The 20,891-nt window shown below is 34.0% G+C and overlaps 1 protein-coding gene across 1 annotated transcript in view; it reads right to left on the bottom strand.

Annotated features, from left to right (window-relative positions):
• Nucleotides 1–20,891, bottom strand: part of Top2b (DNA topoisomerase II beta) — a 60,301-nt gene that overhangs the window by 3,350 nt on the left and 36,060 nt on the right. The window contains exons 16-33 of the mRNA XM_051206799.1: nucleotides 20,422–20,531; nucleotides 20,027–20,119; nucleotides 19,826–19,940; nucleotides 18,320–18,441; nucleotides 17,971–18,119; nucleotides 17,244–17,475; nucleotides 15,239–15,373; nucleotides 14,197–14,397; nucleotides 13,560–13,755; nucleotides 13,329–13,420; nucleotides 10,597–10,752; nucleotides 10,311–10,394; nucleotides 9,502–9,696; nucleotides 7,223–7,367; nucleotides 6,842–7,003; nucleotides 4,859–5,060; nucleotides 3,876–3,955; nucleotides 2,216–2,326 (exon numbers count right to left, since the gene is read on the bottom strand). Of these exons, the coding sequence (XP_051062756.1) occupies nucleotides 2,216–2,326; nucleotides 3,876–3,955; nucleotides 4,859–5,060; nucleotides 6,842–7,003; nucleotides 7,223–7,367; nucleotides 9,502–9,696; nucleotides 10,311–10,394; nucleotides 10,597–10,752; nucleotides 13,329–13,420; nucleotides 13,560–13,755; nucleotides 14,197–14,397; nucleotides 15,239–15,373; nucleotides 17,244–17,475; nucleotides 17,971–18,119; nucleotides 18,320–18,441; nucleotides 19,826–19,940; nucleotides 20,027–20,119; nucleotides 20,422–20,531 (2,580 nt within the window). The remainder of the gene's footprint in view (nucleotides 1–2,215; nucleotides 2,327–3,875; nucleotides 3,956–4,858; nucleotides 5,061–6,841; nucleotides 7,004–7,222; nucleotides 7,368–9,501; nucleotides 9,697–10,310; nucleotides 10,395–10,596; nucleotides 10,753–13,328; nucleotides 13,421–13,559; nucleotides 13,756–14,196; nucleotides 14,398–15,238; nucleotides 15,374–17,243; nucleotides 17,476–17,970; nucleotides 18,120–18,319; nucleotides 18,442–19,825; nucleotides 19,941–20,026; nucleotides 20,120–20,421; nucleotides 20,532–20,891) is intronic.

Raw genomic sequence — 20,891 nt, 5'->3', positions numbered from 1 at the left:
GAAGTTATGTGGCACTTTCAAATCCTCAACCAAATTAGGTCAGATGTCTAAATATTATAGGATGCCTTCTGCTGCAAAATATTGGAGCTACAAAATATGTGAATAGTAATACATGTATCTCTGGGAGGGAAATGATACGTCCTTCTCTTGAGATACTATATGCAAATTTTACTTCAGGAAGGAGATAAGGAGATCTTTCTGAGTCTTTAAAGGCAGTTTCCTAGTTCAACTAACACAAGACCCATCTAGCTAATAGAGAAACAGTTAAACAGGTTAGGTGGAAGGTAGTCTGGTCTTTCAGTTAATGTTAAACAAACTCATTAGTTTAATGAAGGAAACAGGGTGACAGATTTCAAGAAGGGATACTAGTCCTACAGTATTTTACAAGATGTTCACAAGAAGACTAGAAGAAAAAGATGTTTTAAAACATTTTAAAATGTTTTTGATTGCTTAAAAATTTATATGTAAATGCACACATGACTGTTTTTCCTTTTATGTTCCATGCACATGCAGTGCTTACATGACCAGAAGAAGGCATCAGATCCAAAGAACTAGAATTACAAATGGTTGTGGGTCACCTGATATGGATGCTGGGAACTGTATTCAGGTCCTCTGCAAGAACAGCAAGGGCTCTTAAACTCCCAAAGCCATCTATCCAGCCCCAAAAATGTTTTGAAAGGAAACTGTAGAGTCTGTCTCAGTTTGAGTTCTCCAGAAGCAGAACTCGACTGTCAGGGTATGGGTTCAAGAATAAATATTTACCCAGTAGGCAATGAAAGAAAGTATAGAATTGAGACAATGAAGAGCAGCTAGTCATGGATAAGTTATCAACCCAGTCATTACTCTGAGAGAGAGCTTAATTAATCTTTTGGGGGAACTTTGGAGAGTCAATACAACAACCCCATAGTCAGAATGAGAAGCAAAGACACTGATCTAGTTCTATACCAGCTTTCCCAAATCACCGGTGCAAGGTAATTAGGGGGAGAGGGAGAGTTAGTAGTCTAGCACAACTGCAAAGTCAAAGTTGTCAGATAAAGAAATACAGAAGCGAGAGGAGCCTGTTATGGACAGCCACCTAGAATGCTAGCTATACACACTTCTCTGAGTAGTCTCATCACAGTTCTAGTGCATTCAGATGAAAATGGACTTTAAGACTGTCAGGATTGTTTTTCTGCTACACTCAATATACATGACTCTATGATGTATACTATAGATTTTCTTTTCTTTTAGGGAATAGTCCACATGGTTTAATATCTCAACTAGATGAGATATTGACTCCAAAGAGAACAAGATACATGATTTGCATGTTATATAATATTAATGAAGCAACTCAGCATTTCATTAACAATCTAAGGCTATGGTGCTGGGGGAAAAGCTTTAATTCAGAAAACTGTATTGACCAGTCTTCCATGTAAGGAGTAGAAAGAAGCAGAACTAACAGATTATAGAATCAAGATAAGATATGTATTTTTACCCAATACAACAAAGAGCTTTATAGGAAAACTATCTTTTGTTATAGTTACTTATTCTTGAGAATTTCATATTTATACAATGAAACATGATCAGCATCCACCCTATGTGCCTTTTCCAACTTCTCACATACTCACCTCAGCATGTCCCTCTTCCATTTTCATTGTTTTATAACCCACTAAGTCCAACTAGTGCCTGTCCTATCAGTAGAAATACCCTTAAAGAATGACTCCCTCCCCAAGAGGTTATCAACTGCTAAGTGTGCTTCAGTAAGGTGTAGGGCTTAGAGAGTCCCCAAAGTACCAATTTAAATATCATGGGATTATTTCATAATGACAAAATCTTTATGCATTTAGCTCCCCAACCCCCTCTTTTTTGGGGGATTGGTCTGCCTCAGCCTCCCAAATGCTGAGATTAAAGGAATGCACCAACACTACCTGGCTAAACTACAATCTCAGCTTGTTTTACTTCATATATAGAATATGGACTTAAACTCTTGAAAGTGGGGGGGGGGCTGCATTTTAAAAATATGGTCTAACAGATATTTTAGCAATCCCTTCACATTATTAGAAAGCAAAGGGGGTTTCTCTTAACATTGTAATATTAATTGTAATATTGTAGTATCAATTGTAAGTTTCATAATGAAGTACACCTGCAAGTAGTTTCAAATTATATTAAATTCCTTTTCACATTAATCACCTCTACATACCTTATGTAGTAACACAAGCAGGCATAAAGTACTTACCCTTTTTAGCAGCAACTGTTTTACTTGGAACTTTTTCTGTTTGCTTCAGACCAAACGATGGTGCAAAAACAGAAGCAGTATCTTCTTCATTACTGTCAAATTTAGCTGAATCTAAAAATGTCAAAGGTTTTGTTTTTTTTAGTAAAGACTCTAGAAAAACCTCTGAGTAAAGTAATTTTTTGATGACTTCTCCTTAGCTAATAAATCGATCTTGTAAGTTTCTATTTTGATCATATAATCTACAACATACAAACAGCTAAAAACAGAAAACATACCAATGTTATACCTCAGAAATGTTACCTCTGCTGTGAAACAATATACAAATGCACATGGCAGTGAAAATTAATATCAAAAATTAAATATTCATAAAAAGAACTTCAGAAGTATATACGAGTGATTTATTTTCCAGTGAAAAGTCTCCACTGTGATAACTTCAGTATTTATATAAACACTGTTAATCCTTCTATAAAATTAGTACTAATGCCCAAATCTAAAAGAGCAGTAAGCACTCATACTTTTAAATCAACAAATCATTGAAGACTCATTTTAAAGGCAAACTTACCTCCAGTTTACTTTTTTAAGGGAGGAGACAGGGTCTTGCAATGTAGCCCATACTTGCTTCAAACTTACAATCCTCCTGTCTCAGCCTCCCATGTGCTAGGATTACAGGCATGTGCCACCATGCCCAGCTTCAGCTTACTTTTGTGCACAAAATAGTTTAATTTAGCAATCAACTATTCCCTCTCTTGAACTATAACAAGAAATTCTTAAATGGTCTCTTGGACTAAATAACTTTACAAGATTACTTTGACAAGCTGTTGTCAACAATGAATGTTTATCTACACTTAAACTGTACCAAATCTCGGTGTGTCTGTAGGAATATATTCAAAAATCCAAAGCAGGGGCTAAGAAGATGGCTCAGCCATTAATGCCTTTACTCTACAAGTAAAACCCACAGGAAAGCAAAGGGGGCACAGTATCCTGCCTGAGATCCCAGACCACAATAAGCAGAGAAAGGAAATTCCTTCTACACCAAAAACTGACCGGCCATGCTAGCTAAAATGGCAAATTTCAAGCTCAAGAAGAGAGCTGCCTTAATGTATAAAGTGAACAACACTGACGATGACTTCTGCCATCAACCTTTGGCCTCCACATGCACATTTCATACACATCATACATACATAATAAAGATAATCAATTAAATGACCTTACACATTCTACACAAAAAAAATATATTCACTAAAAAGACATAACCTGGATGTATTTTCTCCTATGAAAAAATTCATTATCTCAGCTATAAGAATTTGATAAGACAAATCTCCACCTAGGTAGTACCATTATACCTGTAAATTGATTGCCATCACCATAAAAATCAAATTTCAGTCTTCCAAATTTTCTGTTTTTATGTATTTCTCATTATTAAATCTTATCTATAGACACTATACTCAACAGCTAGCATCTGCCTAGCATGTCTTCCCACATGCTTCTATAATGCCCATTCTAACCAGACAGTATTAATCACATTGGGCAAAAAGTAAAGTCTTCCACTCATGAAAAACTCCACAACTAAATCCTGACCTAATGATTTTTCTAATTTTTCTCTCTACCAATTACAACAATCACATAATAATTAACTAATGAAAAGACTAAAAGAACATACCATCTTCTGACTTCTGAGAATATGAAGGAAATGAAAAGAGATTCCCAAAATCCTGATTTTTTTTGTCATGTGATGATTTTCTATTAGAAAGAAATATAACAAAGAGGATGTAATTAAAATACCCTACATAATATACACTGTATGATTATAATCAACACAACTTTAGGGTTCTTTTTCTTTCTCTATTAAAGATAGGGCAATACCTGCACCCTACCCCTTTCCTCTCAAATTTATGTAAGTAAATATATGAATACAGATTAATAAGATTAAAAAAATACTGATTTAGCATAATATAAAAATGGAAACTGGGCAATGGTTTTAAAGTTATTCAAAGTGGCACTAACTTAATTCTACATTATTAGCAAAGGTCCAAAGAAAAAGGTGGACTCCCTATCATACAAGGTAGGCATACCATTCCTAACAACAGACCACACAGGTTGCAGTTACTTTAGAAACTGTTGACCAATGTCTTTTTTTTTTAAATAATAATAAATACCTAATTCATTCACAAATCTCACATTGTCCATGTTAATGCTGGAATTCATCAAAAGCACAAGGACAAATCAACTGGAAAAACAAGTTTCCTAATTCTAAAGATGTTGAAACATTTCCCAAACAAGGAACTGTCCAAATATATTTGATGATAATCAAATATATTTGATGATAATAATGTTTTTTGAAACAATGTTTTACTCGAACAAACCATACTCATTTATTTACATGTTGTCTGAGGCTACTTTCTTACTAAAAGGGCAGCAATGAACAGCTGTTAAAAAATCATATGACAGGGACACATAAAACATAACTTTTAAAGCTCTTCATGAAAAAGCCTGCCAATCTTTCCATTAGCCTACAGCAACAGCTAGGGAAAAGCTGCAGTATTAACAAACAAATTATTTCATAAAGAAACCTTTAGCTAGAATTTATCACTTTTTGGTACTTATGGTAAAAGCTTACTGGATAATCACTGCTGTGTTACTTACTCTGGAGTAGCTTTTGATTTGCCTGGAGAAAAAGCATACTCATCTTTATCTAAACCATCTGAAGGAACAAATTCATCTTCCCCATCATTTGTTATGGGAGATGCTTTAACTTTCAATTCTTCTAAACCATTATTGTCATCATCATCATCAGCATCATCATCTTCCTCTTCTGAGAAATCAAAGGTGTACTTAGGTCTTTCAGCTAAGAGGAAAATAGAAATGAATGTTAACAGGACACAGTAACATGTATTCATAGTTCCAGTTAATTAGGCAGCTGAGGGTGAACCACTTATGCCCAGAGCTTTGGTGACACCCTAGGTGACATAGACAGGGACTAACTAAAGAACAACAAAAGAACGTGAAACTCAAAATCCTGTATTTACCACTTAAAATATTTTTAAAGTATGTAAGAAAAAGATGATCATTTAGAGAATAAAAGCCTACATTTTGTCCTCAAAGTATGATATCTACCTTATACTTTCCAGGAGGCTGGGATACTAATCTGTTTGTTAGAACAACAAAAACTGACAGGACTACCTGTTTAGGATGTTGATCATTATACTTACATATTGGTCAAAAACCCAGAAAAGGTGATTGGCATGGTATTGTGTCAAATGTCCCCTGTACAAAGGACTATTAATATGAGTTCCCATTAATTACAAATGACAAAATTTAACATTCTTTTTTAAATGCTAAGCTTTCTTTCAGCTTGTCTAAGTAAAATATTTATTCCCCTTTATGGCTAGTTGCACTGTAAAATAACAATCAAAAGGACCAGCTCAATTGGCAAGTACTGCCTAGTACACAAAAAGCTCTGTACTCAAGTCCCGGTAATACATACACTGGGCATTCTGGTATATGCCTGTAATTCTAGCACTGGATAAGAAGAGTTGGAAGAATAAGAAGATCAAGGTCATCATAAGCTACATAGAAAATTTGAGGCTAATTCTTAGCTACATAAGATGTTGTCACCACAAGAAAGGAAGAAAGAGAGAGAGAGGAGGGAGGGAGGGAAGGAATTTCCAGATGAATAAAATAGGAAACAGATATAGAGAAGGGTTTACCGACATAATGCAAATAAGTTTTATTTTAATTTCTAGCATATATTATAGAGGAGAATTTTTAAACTATTTGGACACTCAATAATTTCATTTTTCACTTTTCATGTATGGAAAAATCTAAAAATAGTTTTGAACCATTAGTTTTCATGTAACTTAATCCAACCACATTAATTATTCACCCATATCACTTATACCTATACCCATTAAGAAAAATACCTTTCCCACTTCAGTTAACAACTTAAGAAAATGTGAGGAACTTCATAAAATAAACAATCCAGTTTTTAATTATCTGAATACTTCCAATTAATGAATTCAGGGAAGATCAAGTCATATGCAAGACAAGCTACTGCAGTCCAACTTTAGCCTTCCATTTAAAAGAACTGAGTACAAAGCATCAGTCACATGGAAGAGACCTCTCAGATATAAGTGGTAGAATAGAGACACAGAGTTCTTCCAATAGAACCACCATGGCTGCCAATACTACAATTTTTGGGTTTGGGGTTTGGGGTTTTTGCTTTGTTTGTTTGCTTTTTAACAAATATCCCAAAGCCATTGAGGGAACATTATCTAAGCTTTAATAATAAAATTCAGTAAGAGGACATGCTTTGGGGCTAGAGAGATTTCTCAGTGGTTAAGAACACTGCTCTTGAAGTTCTCAGCACTCACATGGCAGTTCACATCCATCCATAACTCCAGTTCCAGAAGGTCCAGCACTCTTGGCACCAGACATACATTCATTGCACAGACATACATGTAAGTAAAACACCTGTATATATAAAATAGATCTTAAAAAAAAAAATACTATCCACTCTGTCTTTCTTTGGATTGATTGAATTCTCTAGTGACATTGATAATACTATTGAACCCAACTGATAGTCAATGACACTATACAATAAAATAAATATAAAGTGTGTCACAATACCAGCTGCTCTCCTGAGCAGAGAATCTCTTGGAATAACCACAGGTTCTGTTTCTTCCAAGTCGCTCTCTGACTTGGACTCATCATCTGACCAAGGGTTCCGCTTCTTCACTTTCTTTGCATTCGGTTTACCAGATGATGTGGGCGTTTTTCTAACCCTGGTACCTAAAAGCAAGATAATGGTAATATGCACATCAATACTTATTCCAAGTTCTATTAAAGCTTTTCTATGAAAGGTTCTAACATTATAAAATAAGAATGTATATAAAAACTAAAGGTATTACTTGAACTACTAAAAAATCAATCAGTCAAAATCAGTAAGAGTATCCCACAGTACTTTTCTTTCTTACACAAAACATATACAAAAACATTGCATTGCCTTACCAGGCTCCTTTTTCTCCCTTTTGGGTTTGGGACCTTTATTTACAGGAGCTGATGGGGTCAATGTCTCTTCTCCTGTACCTTCTACTGGTGTTCCACTAAATTCTTCATCAAATTCTACTTTCACTACTGTGGTATCAGGATCACCCTATGTGTTAAAAACAAAAAAAACAAAAAAAACAAAAAAAAAAAAAAAAAAAAAAAACAAGCCAAATCCAATCATGGGTAAAAGTAAATTAGCAATGCATATTTTAGAGATAAAGTTTCACTCAACAGTTTCTTCATACAAGGTTTTTGGGTTTTTTGTTTTATTTTGTTTTGTTTTTTAACATGTTCCACTTGAGACATGTTTTACTTTATTTCATTTACCTGTTTCAAATGACATTGTTTATAATTCTAACATCCTGATATACTCAGTGAGATGATAGCCACTTAGAAAAATCATAAAGAATAAGGTAGACTCTTGGTTGCCAAAGGAACTATGAAACCAATAGCTAAGTACTCCAAAAGTTACCCACAGAATCAGTACCTATACCTAAGGTTCCTACAGACTAGAAAAACATTTTCAAATTATGGAAAGAAAATAAGCAACAAATGTATTCTGTGGGGCACTATAATGCTGACTCCAATCCAAAATTATTGGTAAGGACAGGGAAATTGGTAGGTAGTTACAATGGTTAATACAACACAAGTCAAAATGGAGTGAACAATAGCAGTGGCTCAAGGGAATGTGAACAATTCTGCTTAAGAAGGACCAGAGAAAACATCCCATAAGAGTCTCCTGACTAAGTTCTGGAAGAATCTCTAACTCTGCCAGGCAAGTAGAAAATCTAGATGGTAAAGATGGTAAAGAAGGCAGGGATTCAAATCAGGGTAATGAGCTTGTTTCAGGCATGCTAAGTTCAAGGGGTTTTGAGCACTCTGGTGATTTCATAAACACAGGAGCCTGGAACATTATAGCTGAGACAGAGATTTAAGTGTTACTGTTTTAAGTGGGCAAAACTGAGGGCACACAGGGATGAGGTTATTGACATTGCACAAAGCAGAAAGCAAGAATGATAAGAAATGAACCTAACAGACACCATCAGAAGAGGACAGAGGCCATGATCTAAGGGGAAATCCAAGTGTAGTGAGGACACAGGCTAGAGGGGAGTCATATACATCTCAGACTTGAGACAGTCTGTTCTACTGTCAAAATGCTTCAAATATTAACTCTGCACATAAAAATTAAAATTAAGAACTTTCTCTGACCTGTTGTTACTCCAATTTGGACTCATTTCCCAATCACAAAGAGCATGTATTCTCAGTTATGTATCAAATATATCTGCATACATATTCCTTGGACTGTAAAACGAACTGGTCTAGACCATTAGCCTCTATAATAAAGCCATCATGCATGCCACTTTCTTGGCTCTAAACATTTATTCTAATCCTGGTTGATCCTGCTCAAGGGTGGGTAAATTTCATAGCCATTTATCTATTTAAGTTCTTGATAGTAACTGTCAATGACAACAATGCAAGATGTGTTTATTAGAATTTAACAAAAAACAAAAGATTATAGAAGGTGATAAGTTACTTTAAAACCAAATCAACCTTATTTTTTGCTTAACACTCCCTTAATTAGTCATAATATAGAACTAAAACTTATAAAATTGATAGTTTTTGCTAAGACTTTAATTTAGAAAGACATCCATGAAGTCCAGTCCCTATGGTGGGATGCCATGGTCAGCCATAATGCATGCAAGAGGGGTTTGGCCCTGCCCCAACCTATTGTGCCAGACTATGTTGACTCCTCATGGGAGCCCCTACCTATGAGGAAGAGTGGACTGGGGGTGTGCTGGGGAGACAAGGAGGGGTGGGAGGAGGTGAAGGGGCTGGGAGGTGTGGGGAAGAGAACTGTGGCTGGAATGTAAAATCAAAGTAAAACATTTAAAAATGACAACAAGAAAAAAGAAAAATATTCAATAGAGTGTTTCTCATTCTAGAAATGTATTTAGGCCATGCCCCTGTAGTCCCAATCAACTCAGGAGACTGAGGCAGAAGATCAATTAAGCCCAAGAGTTTGAGGCCAAACAGAGGGGATGAGAGGGTGAAAACCAAAGTGTATTAAATGAGTGGCTCTAAATATATGTGTGATCTTTGACCAATAAAGTTTTTCCCACAGTTCACCTGCTCTCATAGAAAGAATATTTCCTATCACATCGAAATACATTAAAAATCATAAGGCATGATCAAGCTTAAGGTAGTGTCCACCAATGAACTGACACAGAAGCATATGATACCTTCTTCTTCTTCAGCAATTTTCTGCTGGCGTCTGCCTTCATAGCAGTGATTTCAGGGACAATTCTTCTCCCATAGGGTGAGGGCATCGTCTCCTCCAGCTGAAGCTTCTTCACCTTAGGTTTGCCAACTTTACCTTTTATTGCTTTTCCAGACATTCCTGCCAGAATATCTTCTCGTTCTTGTGCTTCCACTTTCTGAAATATGGGGGTGGAGGGAAGGAAGATGTATAAACAGTTGTTTACAAAAACAATCACTACTGCATAAGAAACTGAAATAAATTATGCACCATTAAGAAAAGAAACTTTCTTTTCAGCTGATTTAATATGAAACAAAATAATGGGAAAAGAAGAAAAACTTGTAAGTCAGAAGAAGTGGATTTTAATCTCAATTCATGTGCGTAGCTTCTTACCCTTACTACAATATGGTAATGGTAATCAGTGACCTAAGAGGTCCTTTATAACCCAGGACCACTACTGAGCTGACGTCATCAGAAATCACAAATCACAGGCACAGGCAGTTCTGTTAAAAGGGTAGAAGTAAAGCTAGCTTGCTCTTAACTTGGATTATAAATACATTAATACAGAGTTAAAGAAAAATTCTGAGTTAATTAAAAATAATTTTCATTATTATCTCAAAAACATTATTTTAAAGATATATTTAATTCATTTTTAAAATTATTTATTCATTTAGCAGGACTGGGGATTGAATTTAGGCCTTGAACATTCCAGGCCAATGCACTACCACTGAGCTAGACCAATGCATTCCCATTCCCAGCCTGAAATATATATTTAATAGAGATTCAACATACATCCAGTTCTTCAACAAATGCTGCTAAATCTTCTTTCCAAAGATCTGAAGGAGACTTCCTTTTGAGATCATTAACTTCTCGCCCCTACAATTTAAAAAAGAGAGAGAGAGAAAGAAAGAAAGGAAGGAAGGAAGAAAGAAAGAAAGAGAAAGTAGTACAGTTTAACATTTAACATTTTTTAAAAGTGTAAAGGATAAATCAAAATACTTAGTTTTGGAAAAATAAAATCAAAAATATGGATAATACTGAAATAGTTCCAAATTATTTAACCCACAAAAGTTCATACTTTTGTATCTCTCTGTTTAATGAGTTCTTCAACTTTTTCTTTAGTAAGAGACCATAGAGACATATTTAAAATATAATTAAAATCAGGGCCTGAAGGAGTTCCTGAGTCAGAGGAACTATCGTCATGTTGGTTTTGTGTGTCTTCCTCTTCTGCTGCCTGTAAAAAATAACAAACTTTATATTAAGGTCTATTATAATATCAAGTCAGCATTTAATTTCATTGCATAGTGGGCTTAGAAGGTGCACTGTTAGTGCTACTCACTTTAGGGTGGTAGGAATAATTTAAGATAACCAGCAAGATTTCCTATTAAACCCTATTTCCTATGTTAGAAAGAAAAGCTTAAGATTTTTCTTAAAATATACAATAAAATCCCCAAAAGGAATAGTATATTTTAGCCCTATTTACTCAGAAATTTTATGAAAAGTTAATTGCTTTACTAAGTCCCAAATTGAAAAGACATAGTGTCTTAAAATTTTTAGGTCAAATGTTTTGTCAGTAAATGAACATGAAACCTCTAATAAATCATTCATAAAAATGTTTTAATTCTTGTTAAAAAAAAAGTAAGTATAATAGGTTATATTTACTCACTAAGGATGAATTTTAATAAAAATTCCCTATTGCCATAGGGATTATTCAAATGAGAACTCAGAAAATAAGTTGACTGAAGACTAACTTGATGCTTTAAGGTGAAAAGATTTTCTGAAATTTTACTCATGATAACTGCAATTTAAAGAAGCCTCTTATGCTAACACTATGTTGTTTCAAATTACAATGAATTTAATAAAAAGTAATTTTATGTGCCATTGCCTTCAAAGACTTAAAAACAAAGACATTAAATAAAATTGAATTAAAATTGTTGAAGACACTCAGACAATTAAAAATGACACAGATACTCTAAGAAGATGAACATTTAAAAACAAAACACCTTTACAATTTAAAATATTGAAATAAAATAATGTATCCCTGCAAAGTTAGGTCTGAGTGCACCTTGGAAATAAAATGATAAAAATTAAAAGTGTAAATCAAGATGCTTCAGAGCACAAATAAGACTATGAACTCAACTAATGAACAGTTGATAGATGATTTGTAAGTCCTAAATAACAAATCATAGACTGCTCTACAGTTTTAAAAACTTCCTCAAGAAACTTGTGTTTCTTTGGCACTGTGGAGCAATTGGATTATCAGCTCACTGTGATGTAGTAGAGCACAATACAATTCTGTTTAAAACTCCTACTTCAGAAGTCCATTTGGTGTGGTTTCATAACACCAGAAGCACTATTAATGAACACTGTATGTGCATTTCACTATTAACAAGAAGGGAAATTTTAGAAATCAACAAAAAGTGAACTTTTCCATGTTCAATGACAGAGTTCAGTGTAAGAAACAATCTTCTAAGCAGCTGTTTTATAATTCTCTCTCTCTTCCCCCACACTCTAGGGGCTCTAGTAAGAGTCTCTGCTTTTTGTTCCTGAACGCCTTACTCCCTTCAAGTGTACACTTAGCAACAATGCTGCAAAAATGTTCATACTGATAATGGAAGCTAGCTTTTACCCATGAATTCTGCTCCCACCAGAAGAGCATTCACGAAACCAAGACACCCTTATATTTAAAAACTGAGTGAGCACTGAATGTAAACCAAAAATGACACAGAAGTTTCATCAGGACATAAAGCATAATGTGAAGTTCAGCAATATAATAAATCACAGCAAGAAGAAAGAATGTGCCCCAGGCATCATATTTGTAAAAACTGACCATCTTGTCCTGTCCTACTTTATTCAAATGCTATATAATCCTATTATCTTGACATTGCATAATTTTTTCTAATTTTACTCTAATTTATTATATTTACTTCAAAACTGAGAAGAGCTTAATGTAAATAAAAGCAGTATCTGAATATAGTTTGGTGAAAAATACAAAAAAATATGGTTGAGAACTCTAAAGTGCAGGGAAATTTAACATATTAGTTCACAGTATATATTACAGCTTTAACTATTTTAAACAATACTAACATCACTATCTTATATATTCAAATCTATGTCAGTATCTAAAAATATTAATCATTGCATATTTTAACTTTTCTGTATTTCTGTTCTCAATCACAATGTAGTACTGCCTTTTAAAATTGCCTTTTCATCAACACAATGTTAAGACACTAATTCTTGAGGGAACTCTTAGGGTTTCAATATTCCATTCATTGAATTACTACTACTTTATTATCTGAAATGGACAACTTAATTATAGTGTTTAAATTTCAGATCAAAAACATAAACAGGCAGAGCACATGCTTGGTGTCAAAGAACATTTGTCTTTCATTTCCCAGCCCCAAACACTATTAAACTAGGCAAGTGGTGATCAGACGCCACGGTATCATCCAGACTGGACAATGGAATGATTTGCAGGGCTACCAGTCTGGTTCTCAGGTAGTATGCATGTACCTTATACAAACCACCATGACAAATTAACCTCTTAAAGATTTAAAGAAAAGATCAAAGAGACCTTCTCAACCATGGAGTTATTTCTAAGGCCCTGGTGGAGATGGTATTCTGGAGTGAGTGTGCACTGTAAATTCCTAGACTGTGTCTGCTCTGTGGGTAAGCAGAAGCTGTCAGCCCCCAAACAGCCATCTTAGCACCTTTATCAGTTGTAAAGTGAAACTTTTGGGGTTGGGGATTTTGTTTGTTTGGAAGTTGCTTTTCAGAGCTTCTCTGGGGATCTTTTTCTCAAGTGATTACCTTTTCTTGTGCTTCTTTCCACGCTCTCACTGGGTCAGATTCATAACCTCTCTGGACTAACATTTGAATCAAATCTTTCTTTGACCTATTCTCTATGTGAGGGAAAAATAAAATTAGGATCAAGAAAAGAGATCAATTTGTATTTGCTTATATTCTACTGATAAAATTGTCTTAATAAAGACTTTTTTTCCATTTTAACTAATGTTCAAATCTTTAAAGGCTATGCCTTACCAATAGTAATTTTCCCTTGTATCTTCTCTAAAATGAAACGGGCTTGATTATTAAGCTTTGTAGATTCTGCTCCCAACATTCCTACAAGCCATTCCTTCCGTAAACCATAATAACTTAATCGTAAATCAAAGAATTCTTTCAGAATGTCTTGCACAGTTTCATACTTCTTCAGACATCCCATATGATCAAAGAGTACCTACACAAAATACAAAGTTTTCTTTAAATTCAATAAATTTGTACTGGTATTTTAATTTATATAATAACTATAGTACTTAAAATAAATCTAATATGAATATGTAATGCCCCTGAATCCCACTGGAACAAAACAAAATTATTAAGAACATTTCTATAAAATATTCCTTTAGTGGTAGGGATAAATGTAATTTTCAAAACCACAGGAGAGTTTAAAATAGTAATAATTTTGATAGATAAACTATTTTTAAGAGGTTTCTTAGTGGGTTGGAGTGATAGTTCAGTGGGTAAAGGCATATAACTTCTTGTAGAAGACCTAAGTTTGAGTACCTAGCACCTAGAAGAAAGAAATTAATCCCTGGATTCTTCATCTAAGCTTATAGCTATCACTCATATTATGGTAATCCAATGCATGGCTACTAAGAAAGATTAACTAATATATTACCATGGAATTACAAGTAAGAGTAGTTTGAAGTTTAAAAACTTTATGCAGTCCAGCAGCTTCTGCCTGTGCAAGTTTTTCTTCTGTCATTTTCACCACAAATTTCACAGTTGTATCAGTATGATATTCTTTGTAATCAGAAATCAGTGCTGGTGTTTTATCTGTTCCATTTAGCATAGGTTCTAGGACTTGTTCCTTGTATACCTACAAAACATTTAAAACGACAATAAATATTTTCACAACACACTTATCATGTTCTCATTAATCACATAATCTTTTTAAAATTCTCAATTCTTATGGAGGCAAAAAGGAAGTTCTTCTTCACTGTTCTGTCCACCACTACAAAGGTGATTGATATATGGGGATATAGTTGGTGAGAAAAGACATACAAGGGCATGGTTCTGGTTCTCATCCACTTAAATTCTAAAAGCACCATAAAGCCTATTTGCTTTATGCTATTTGCTAGACCTAGTAGAGGGCATGCATAACTTTTAGATTTAAAGCAACTGATACTGGTCTGAATTTACTAAGCATATTCATACAGGCCTACAATATTTCTCATTCCATGTCTTTCATTTTAAAATAAACACAAATATACAATCTCTTTTAAAGAAAATGAGTGAAAGAAAGCACCACCTAAGTCAGTGGTTCTCAATCTTCCAAATGCTGTGACTCTTTAATATAGTTCTTTATGCTGTATTAACCCAAACCATAGAATTATTTTGTTGCTACTTCATAACTGTAATCTTGCTACAGTTATGAATCATAAAACAAGTATCTGTGTTTTTGAATGGTCTTAAGCAACCCTTATGAAGGGTAGTTTGATCCTCAAAGGGGTCATGACCCATAGTTTGAGAACTGCTACCTAATGTAAGACATACTATTTTTGTATATATGCTTAAAAACTTGAAAATTCAAAATACAAAATTCAAATCAAGGGTAAAAATAAGTATGGATTCAAGCCCTATGCAGACATAGAACAATTAGGTGGCTTATTTGTGCAACAAAGAATAAAGCAACGCCCTTCTCACTTGGTCATACTAACCTGTGTCCAAGTTCTAACTGGAAGTTCTGTAATCTCTACTGTGTTTCTATCCACCACAAATATCTCCCCACTGACAGCATACTGGTTCTGACCAAGTTCCTGGATGGTGCCTTTGAAGTTTTTGTAGTTTGGAAGCTGCAGGGAGATTGAAACAACATAAGAGTTTGACTTTGTTCTTGAGTGCCAGTACCACCTCTAAAGAGCACATGGTCTACTTACATGGTAGGTTACTGTGACAAAAACTAAACCTCCTTATGCTCACTTGTTGCTCACTAAGCACCTTGATCTTGAATTCATAGCTTCTGTCAACATAATTTGAACACCACCTAATCTTCTCAATATTTTCCAAGTCTTCCTAGAATAGTGCTCTTTTTCAGTCCATTACCCCTAAATTCCTTCTGTATTAGCCTAATACCCTATAAATTCAAACTCCTTTTGCTTAAACACTGAATGGCTTGTAGTTTGGATCCAACTGAACTTTCTAATTTTTATCTAATGATTATTCCCTGCAGAACTACTACTTTTATCCCATGTTCTGCTTGAATATTGATAATGTTTGTTTGTTCTATCTGCTATCATTTAAATAGTTTGAATGTTTCCCCCAAGGTTTCATGTGAAAATATAATTACTATTGTAAGAAATATGACTGTGCTTTTTAAAAGACTTTTAAAGAAATGACTAGGATTAGTTTGGCAAGGTCATCAGGGTGAAGCCCCATGAATGAATCCTAGTACTACTAAATCCTAATAACTATGTAACAAGGAGAGAGGCTAGAAAGACAGTGAATGTACACACACACACACACACACACACACACACACACACACACACACACACACACACACCTTGTTCCTCAGCATGTGAAGCCTTGTACTACTAGAGGACTCTGCCAACACAAAAGCCATCACTAGATGAGGCCTCTAGGCCCTGAATGAAATTCTAGAATTATGAAGTGAAATAAGCCACTTTCCCTCAAAGAAAAAGTGGCCTATCTTGGGCATTCTATTAGGATAACAATAACAAAAGACTATGTACTAACTCTGACACACATTCAGCTCACCATTTTACTCACCAACATAAAATTACTCATCCTCAACCATTGGAAGAGGTTATTTTCTCCTCTAAAATCCATACTTGTTGCTGACACTAAGACGTTTAACATATAGCAGGGGACATTTTGTGCATATTGAGTATCTTTGATTACTATAAATTTCAAGCCCTAAATATCCTTTCCTGACAAGACATTTACTTTAGAAAACAAAGACCCTAACTCTTTAACTTACCTCTAAGCACAGGGCCATGTGATACTACACACATACAAAGCTAATACTAGTAAGAGTATACTAGCTCACCATTATTGAATTATCTAAAACAGTTTAAATAGAACACTATCATAAAAAGTAGTTTGGAACTTGGGAATTTAGTAAGAATGTTTGCTGTGGATGCATACAGGGCCTAAGTCAAAATCCCCAGGATACACATAAAAAGTAAAGCATGGCTGCATATACCAGTAACCCCAGCATAGGGAGGCAGAAGTAGGGATATCAGGAGCTCACTGGCTAGCCAACATAGCTGACATGGCTAGCTTCCAGTTCAGTGAGACACCTAGTCTCAAAACAGTAAGACAGTGAAAGGGGAAAGAACTTAATGCCCTCTTCTACAATATACATGTGTGTATATATCATAGATGTCATTATAAGGAGATTTTTCATGGCTTAATACTTTAAGGACAATAACAAAGCTATATATAAGTGTAACAAGGACACCATTCTCTATATAGTTCAGAGATTTAAGCCTGGGCACTTAAAATTTTCAATAAACAGTTTCTCTCCATAAAATTTATTTTCAGACTCATCATTTATATCTTTCATGTAAGAAAATATAACTTTATATCCTAGTAGGACCCATTCTACAATGGCTCTAAAATAAAAAGAGTCCATTATTTTTTTTTTTTAAAGTTGTCCTTTATTATTTAAGTAAAGAACATAGGCCATTAAAAACTTACCATGGGATGAGGATCCAAACCTTCTAGCATCCGTCTGACATTGTTCACAATTTCTCTAGCATCATAGTTAGGCAGTTTACAAGCCCATCCAGTCCCAATGCCCTCCGCACCATTAATCAAAACCATAGGGATTATGGGGATATACCACTCAGGCTCTACTCGCTGATTATCATCATAAAGGAACTTAAGCAAGTTATCATCCACAGCTGGAAAAAGTAGTCTTGCCAGAGAGCTAACAAAAGGAAATAGGAGAATATTTATCTGAGAAATGAAATTTCATAAGGACTTGACATTTTAAGAAAACCCTCTAGAAATACCTTTTTAATAACTTTTACTACATATTACAATAAAATTCACCTAACATTAGCACAAATGACATATTTTCCCAAGCACAAGCATGACTCATTTTTTTAGTTAATAGTTACTTTCTTAAATTCTTTAATATTGTTAATAACTTTGTAAGAAGTTCCAATTATTCTAAATAAAATACCTAACCCATTTTTAGTCTAAAGAATAAAATTAAATGCAGAAAAAAGTATATATTCATTAGCACTGATTTTTACCAAGAATGCATAAAAATTAAGGCCAAAAGACTTCATGTTATTTGTAATCAAATAATTTGGAGTACTCACCCTGAGTAAAATAACTAAATGATCTTCTCTTCACTACTTTCATTCTACTAAACTTCAAACTGAACTTTATGTCAGTAAGTTAGCAAATTATTTACCTTAACATTGTGAAAATATAACGAGGGCTTGCAGCATCTTTTCCACCATGAAGCCGAGTTCCAAACTGACCAATTGGCTGAAGCAAGTTAATGTTGTTACTGCCCACAAAATTCTGAGCCAAATTTACAATAGTCATCATCAATGCTTGCTACAGAATGGAAAAAGATAGAACATATGATTAATAGTCTAAGCTTTTTGAACCTATGCCTCAATTTGTATTAAAATCTAAACTCTCAATTCTATTGCTCTTCAAAGACTTCATAATAAGAAAACTACTCTATTAAGAACAATTATCATTTAGTGTGCTAATAATTACTGTTCTCAGTTGACGCCACTCTTAATGCTTACTTCTCCATGATGATAAGCAGACATTTCAGCAACAGATCCAGCCAGCTGGGCGACTTTTACTTCACGTTTATCATTCCTCTTGAAACAGGTAAACAAAACTTTTCGTTGGCCTGGTTTGAAGCCTATTTTTAAAAAGAGAAACCTTCCTTTTAAAACACTTTAAAACTACTTAAAAAATATTGTCATTGCATGAATATCACTCTTGCCTTCTTTCCCCAGATCACCTCATGACTAACCTCTAGTAGGCCATGTAACCTATACTGTCTCTGATCTTCCATAAAGTTTGTTAACCATTCTTTTCTGTCATTTTTATGTTATAAATAAAATATCTTATAATATCAACTCTTGTGTCAACATTACATGCTTGGGGGGAAAAAGACGTTTACAATTCCAAATGACTAGCAATTAAAGACCTTCTGGACTTAAAGAACTTTCCAGAGGTATCATACTTCTTTGGGTCTCTATTTCATGTGACCCAAAGCCAGCTATAACATGACTATTAGCAAACAAATAGGTTGATGATTTCTATTAGCATATCTACAGTCAGGAAAACTATTACAAATTTTTACTGTAGCAGTTAAGAATATAGACTTTAGAATCTTGGTAATCTGGATATTCACATTATGTGAATAAACAAATTACTAATCCTGAAATAATAAGTTTTCTAATAAACTTAGTATAAGATTATGTGAGAATGTATGCTTCCTTCTCCTCCTTGAAACCAATGAACACAGCAATAACCTTATCCATATATGCTGACTACTTCATCTATCATTATGAGGCCATAACATGGAAAAACTAAGATCATAAAATATGGCTATTTCTTTTAAAATCTCATGATATAACTGAGGAAACAAAATTAGCACATATAATAGGAGGAACATAATAAGTGGCATAAAAGTTCAGGCATCTGATACGAATTTAGACTGAAGGAATACTTCACAGAAGAGAGATAATCTCAGGCTAGACAAGAATAGATGGACAGAATTGCTAATAAATGAAAAAACAAGCAACACAAAGACAGAAAAATGTGCTATGACTTACAGAATTGGGGGTGGGAGGTTTTCCAAATAGGAAAATCAGTTCTAATAGAAAGTTTCAAAATTGTTTCAAGTTAAATAATTAGATTTTGTTAATGACACAAAGACATTTAAAAACACTCTCTGATAAATTTTTAGATAAAAATTTTTTACTTAATTTTAGAAATTTCAATTTTAGAAATTACTTTGAAAAAAAGAGCTTTAAAAATTAGCCTTAATTTTCCTGAAAAACTGAAAGGAACAGTAAAGACTTCAGCTCTTCCACAACTTATCTACCATAAAAGCTTCAAGCGCTTTTGAACTGAATCTTCACATTTTTGTGATTTTAAGTAAGAATTTTAAATGGACCACAGACTGGTATTTTAAATGAGAATTTAAAGTTGACCATAAAAGTGGCCAAAAGTACATGAAATTAAACCATACAGAGTATGCAAGGATGAAGAAAACTTTTAGCCAGATTACTCACCATCCACAAGAGATGGAATAGATCTCTCATTGTCTGAATTTGAGAAGAGAATTAATTCCTTGTTGATGAAATCATTGTATGTCAAATGCTTTGTTGCTGTACCATATAAAAATTGCTAGGAGAAAAGTCACATAGCAACATTGTCATTCTTAATGCAGAACCTTAGTCTCACCTCCTTCCCCAGATCACCTCATGACTAACCTCTGGTAGGCCATGTAACCTACGCTGTCTCCGATCCTCCATAAAGTTTGTTAACCATTCTTTTCTGTCATCAATCTTCTTCTTACTAAATGCCTGAAGAAGTACAAATAATAATGTCACACATTAAAGTTAATTTCACTACAAAATTTGAATTTATAAATGCTAAATTATTAATTCTAACAAAACTAAAGTGCTTTTCCTAATTTTTAAACAAAATTATATTTGAGCTATGTCTTTCTATTAAAGAAATAATAAAGTCAAAAAGAAAAAAATAAATTTTACAACTTTAGATTCTATACTTTCAAGAAAGACCACACAAAACTAAGTCTGGAAGGAAACATACAACAGGCAGGGAGTAGCTAAAATAAATTTTATTTTATTAACAGCATAATTACCAAGGTAATGGCAGCATCATCTTCAGGACCAGCATATCTAAACAAAATACGATGCCTTTCCATATCGGCAAAATATTCCTTTGCTTCTTTAGCTGTACTGGTACCCAATCCTGTATGATTTAATATAAAACGGGGTCACAAATAACAATGACTATTCAAGCCATCAAATGAAAAGCTTATAAAGAAAGTTGGTACTGACTGATCAAGCTAAAGCCAGACAAACCAAATATATGCCTCCTGACTTCAATAAACAATGCTACATATTAACAATTGTTTCTGTCAAACAACTCTAACTCAGATATGACCACATTCTGATTTAAACATCAAGTAATGGAAAATAAGCAGAATACTATACATTAAATGAAACTAAAAGAGCACAATGGGCAAAATTTAAAATGTGGGAAATTTACACAGAACAATTATAAGTAGTCTTTCACAAAACTTAAGTCCCTAAATGAATTAAAATAAAA

The sequence above is a fragment of the Phodopus roborovskii genome, unplaced genomic scaffold, assembly GCF_943737965.1.
Source record: "Phodopus roborovskii unplaced genomic scaffold, PHOROB, whole genome shotgun sequence".
Classification (NCBI taxonomy): domain Eukaryota; kingdom Metazoa; phylum Chordata; class Mammalia; order Rodentia; family Cricetidae; genus Phodopus; species Phodopus roborovskii.
This window is presented reverse-complemented; position numbering and strand designations above follow the sequence as displayed.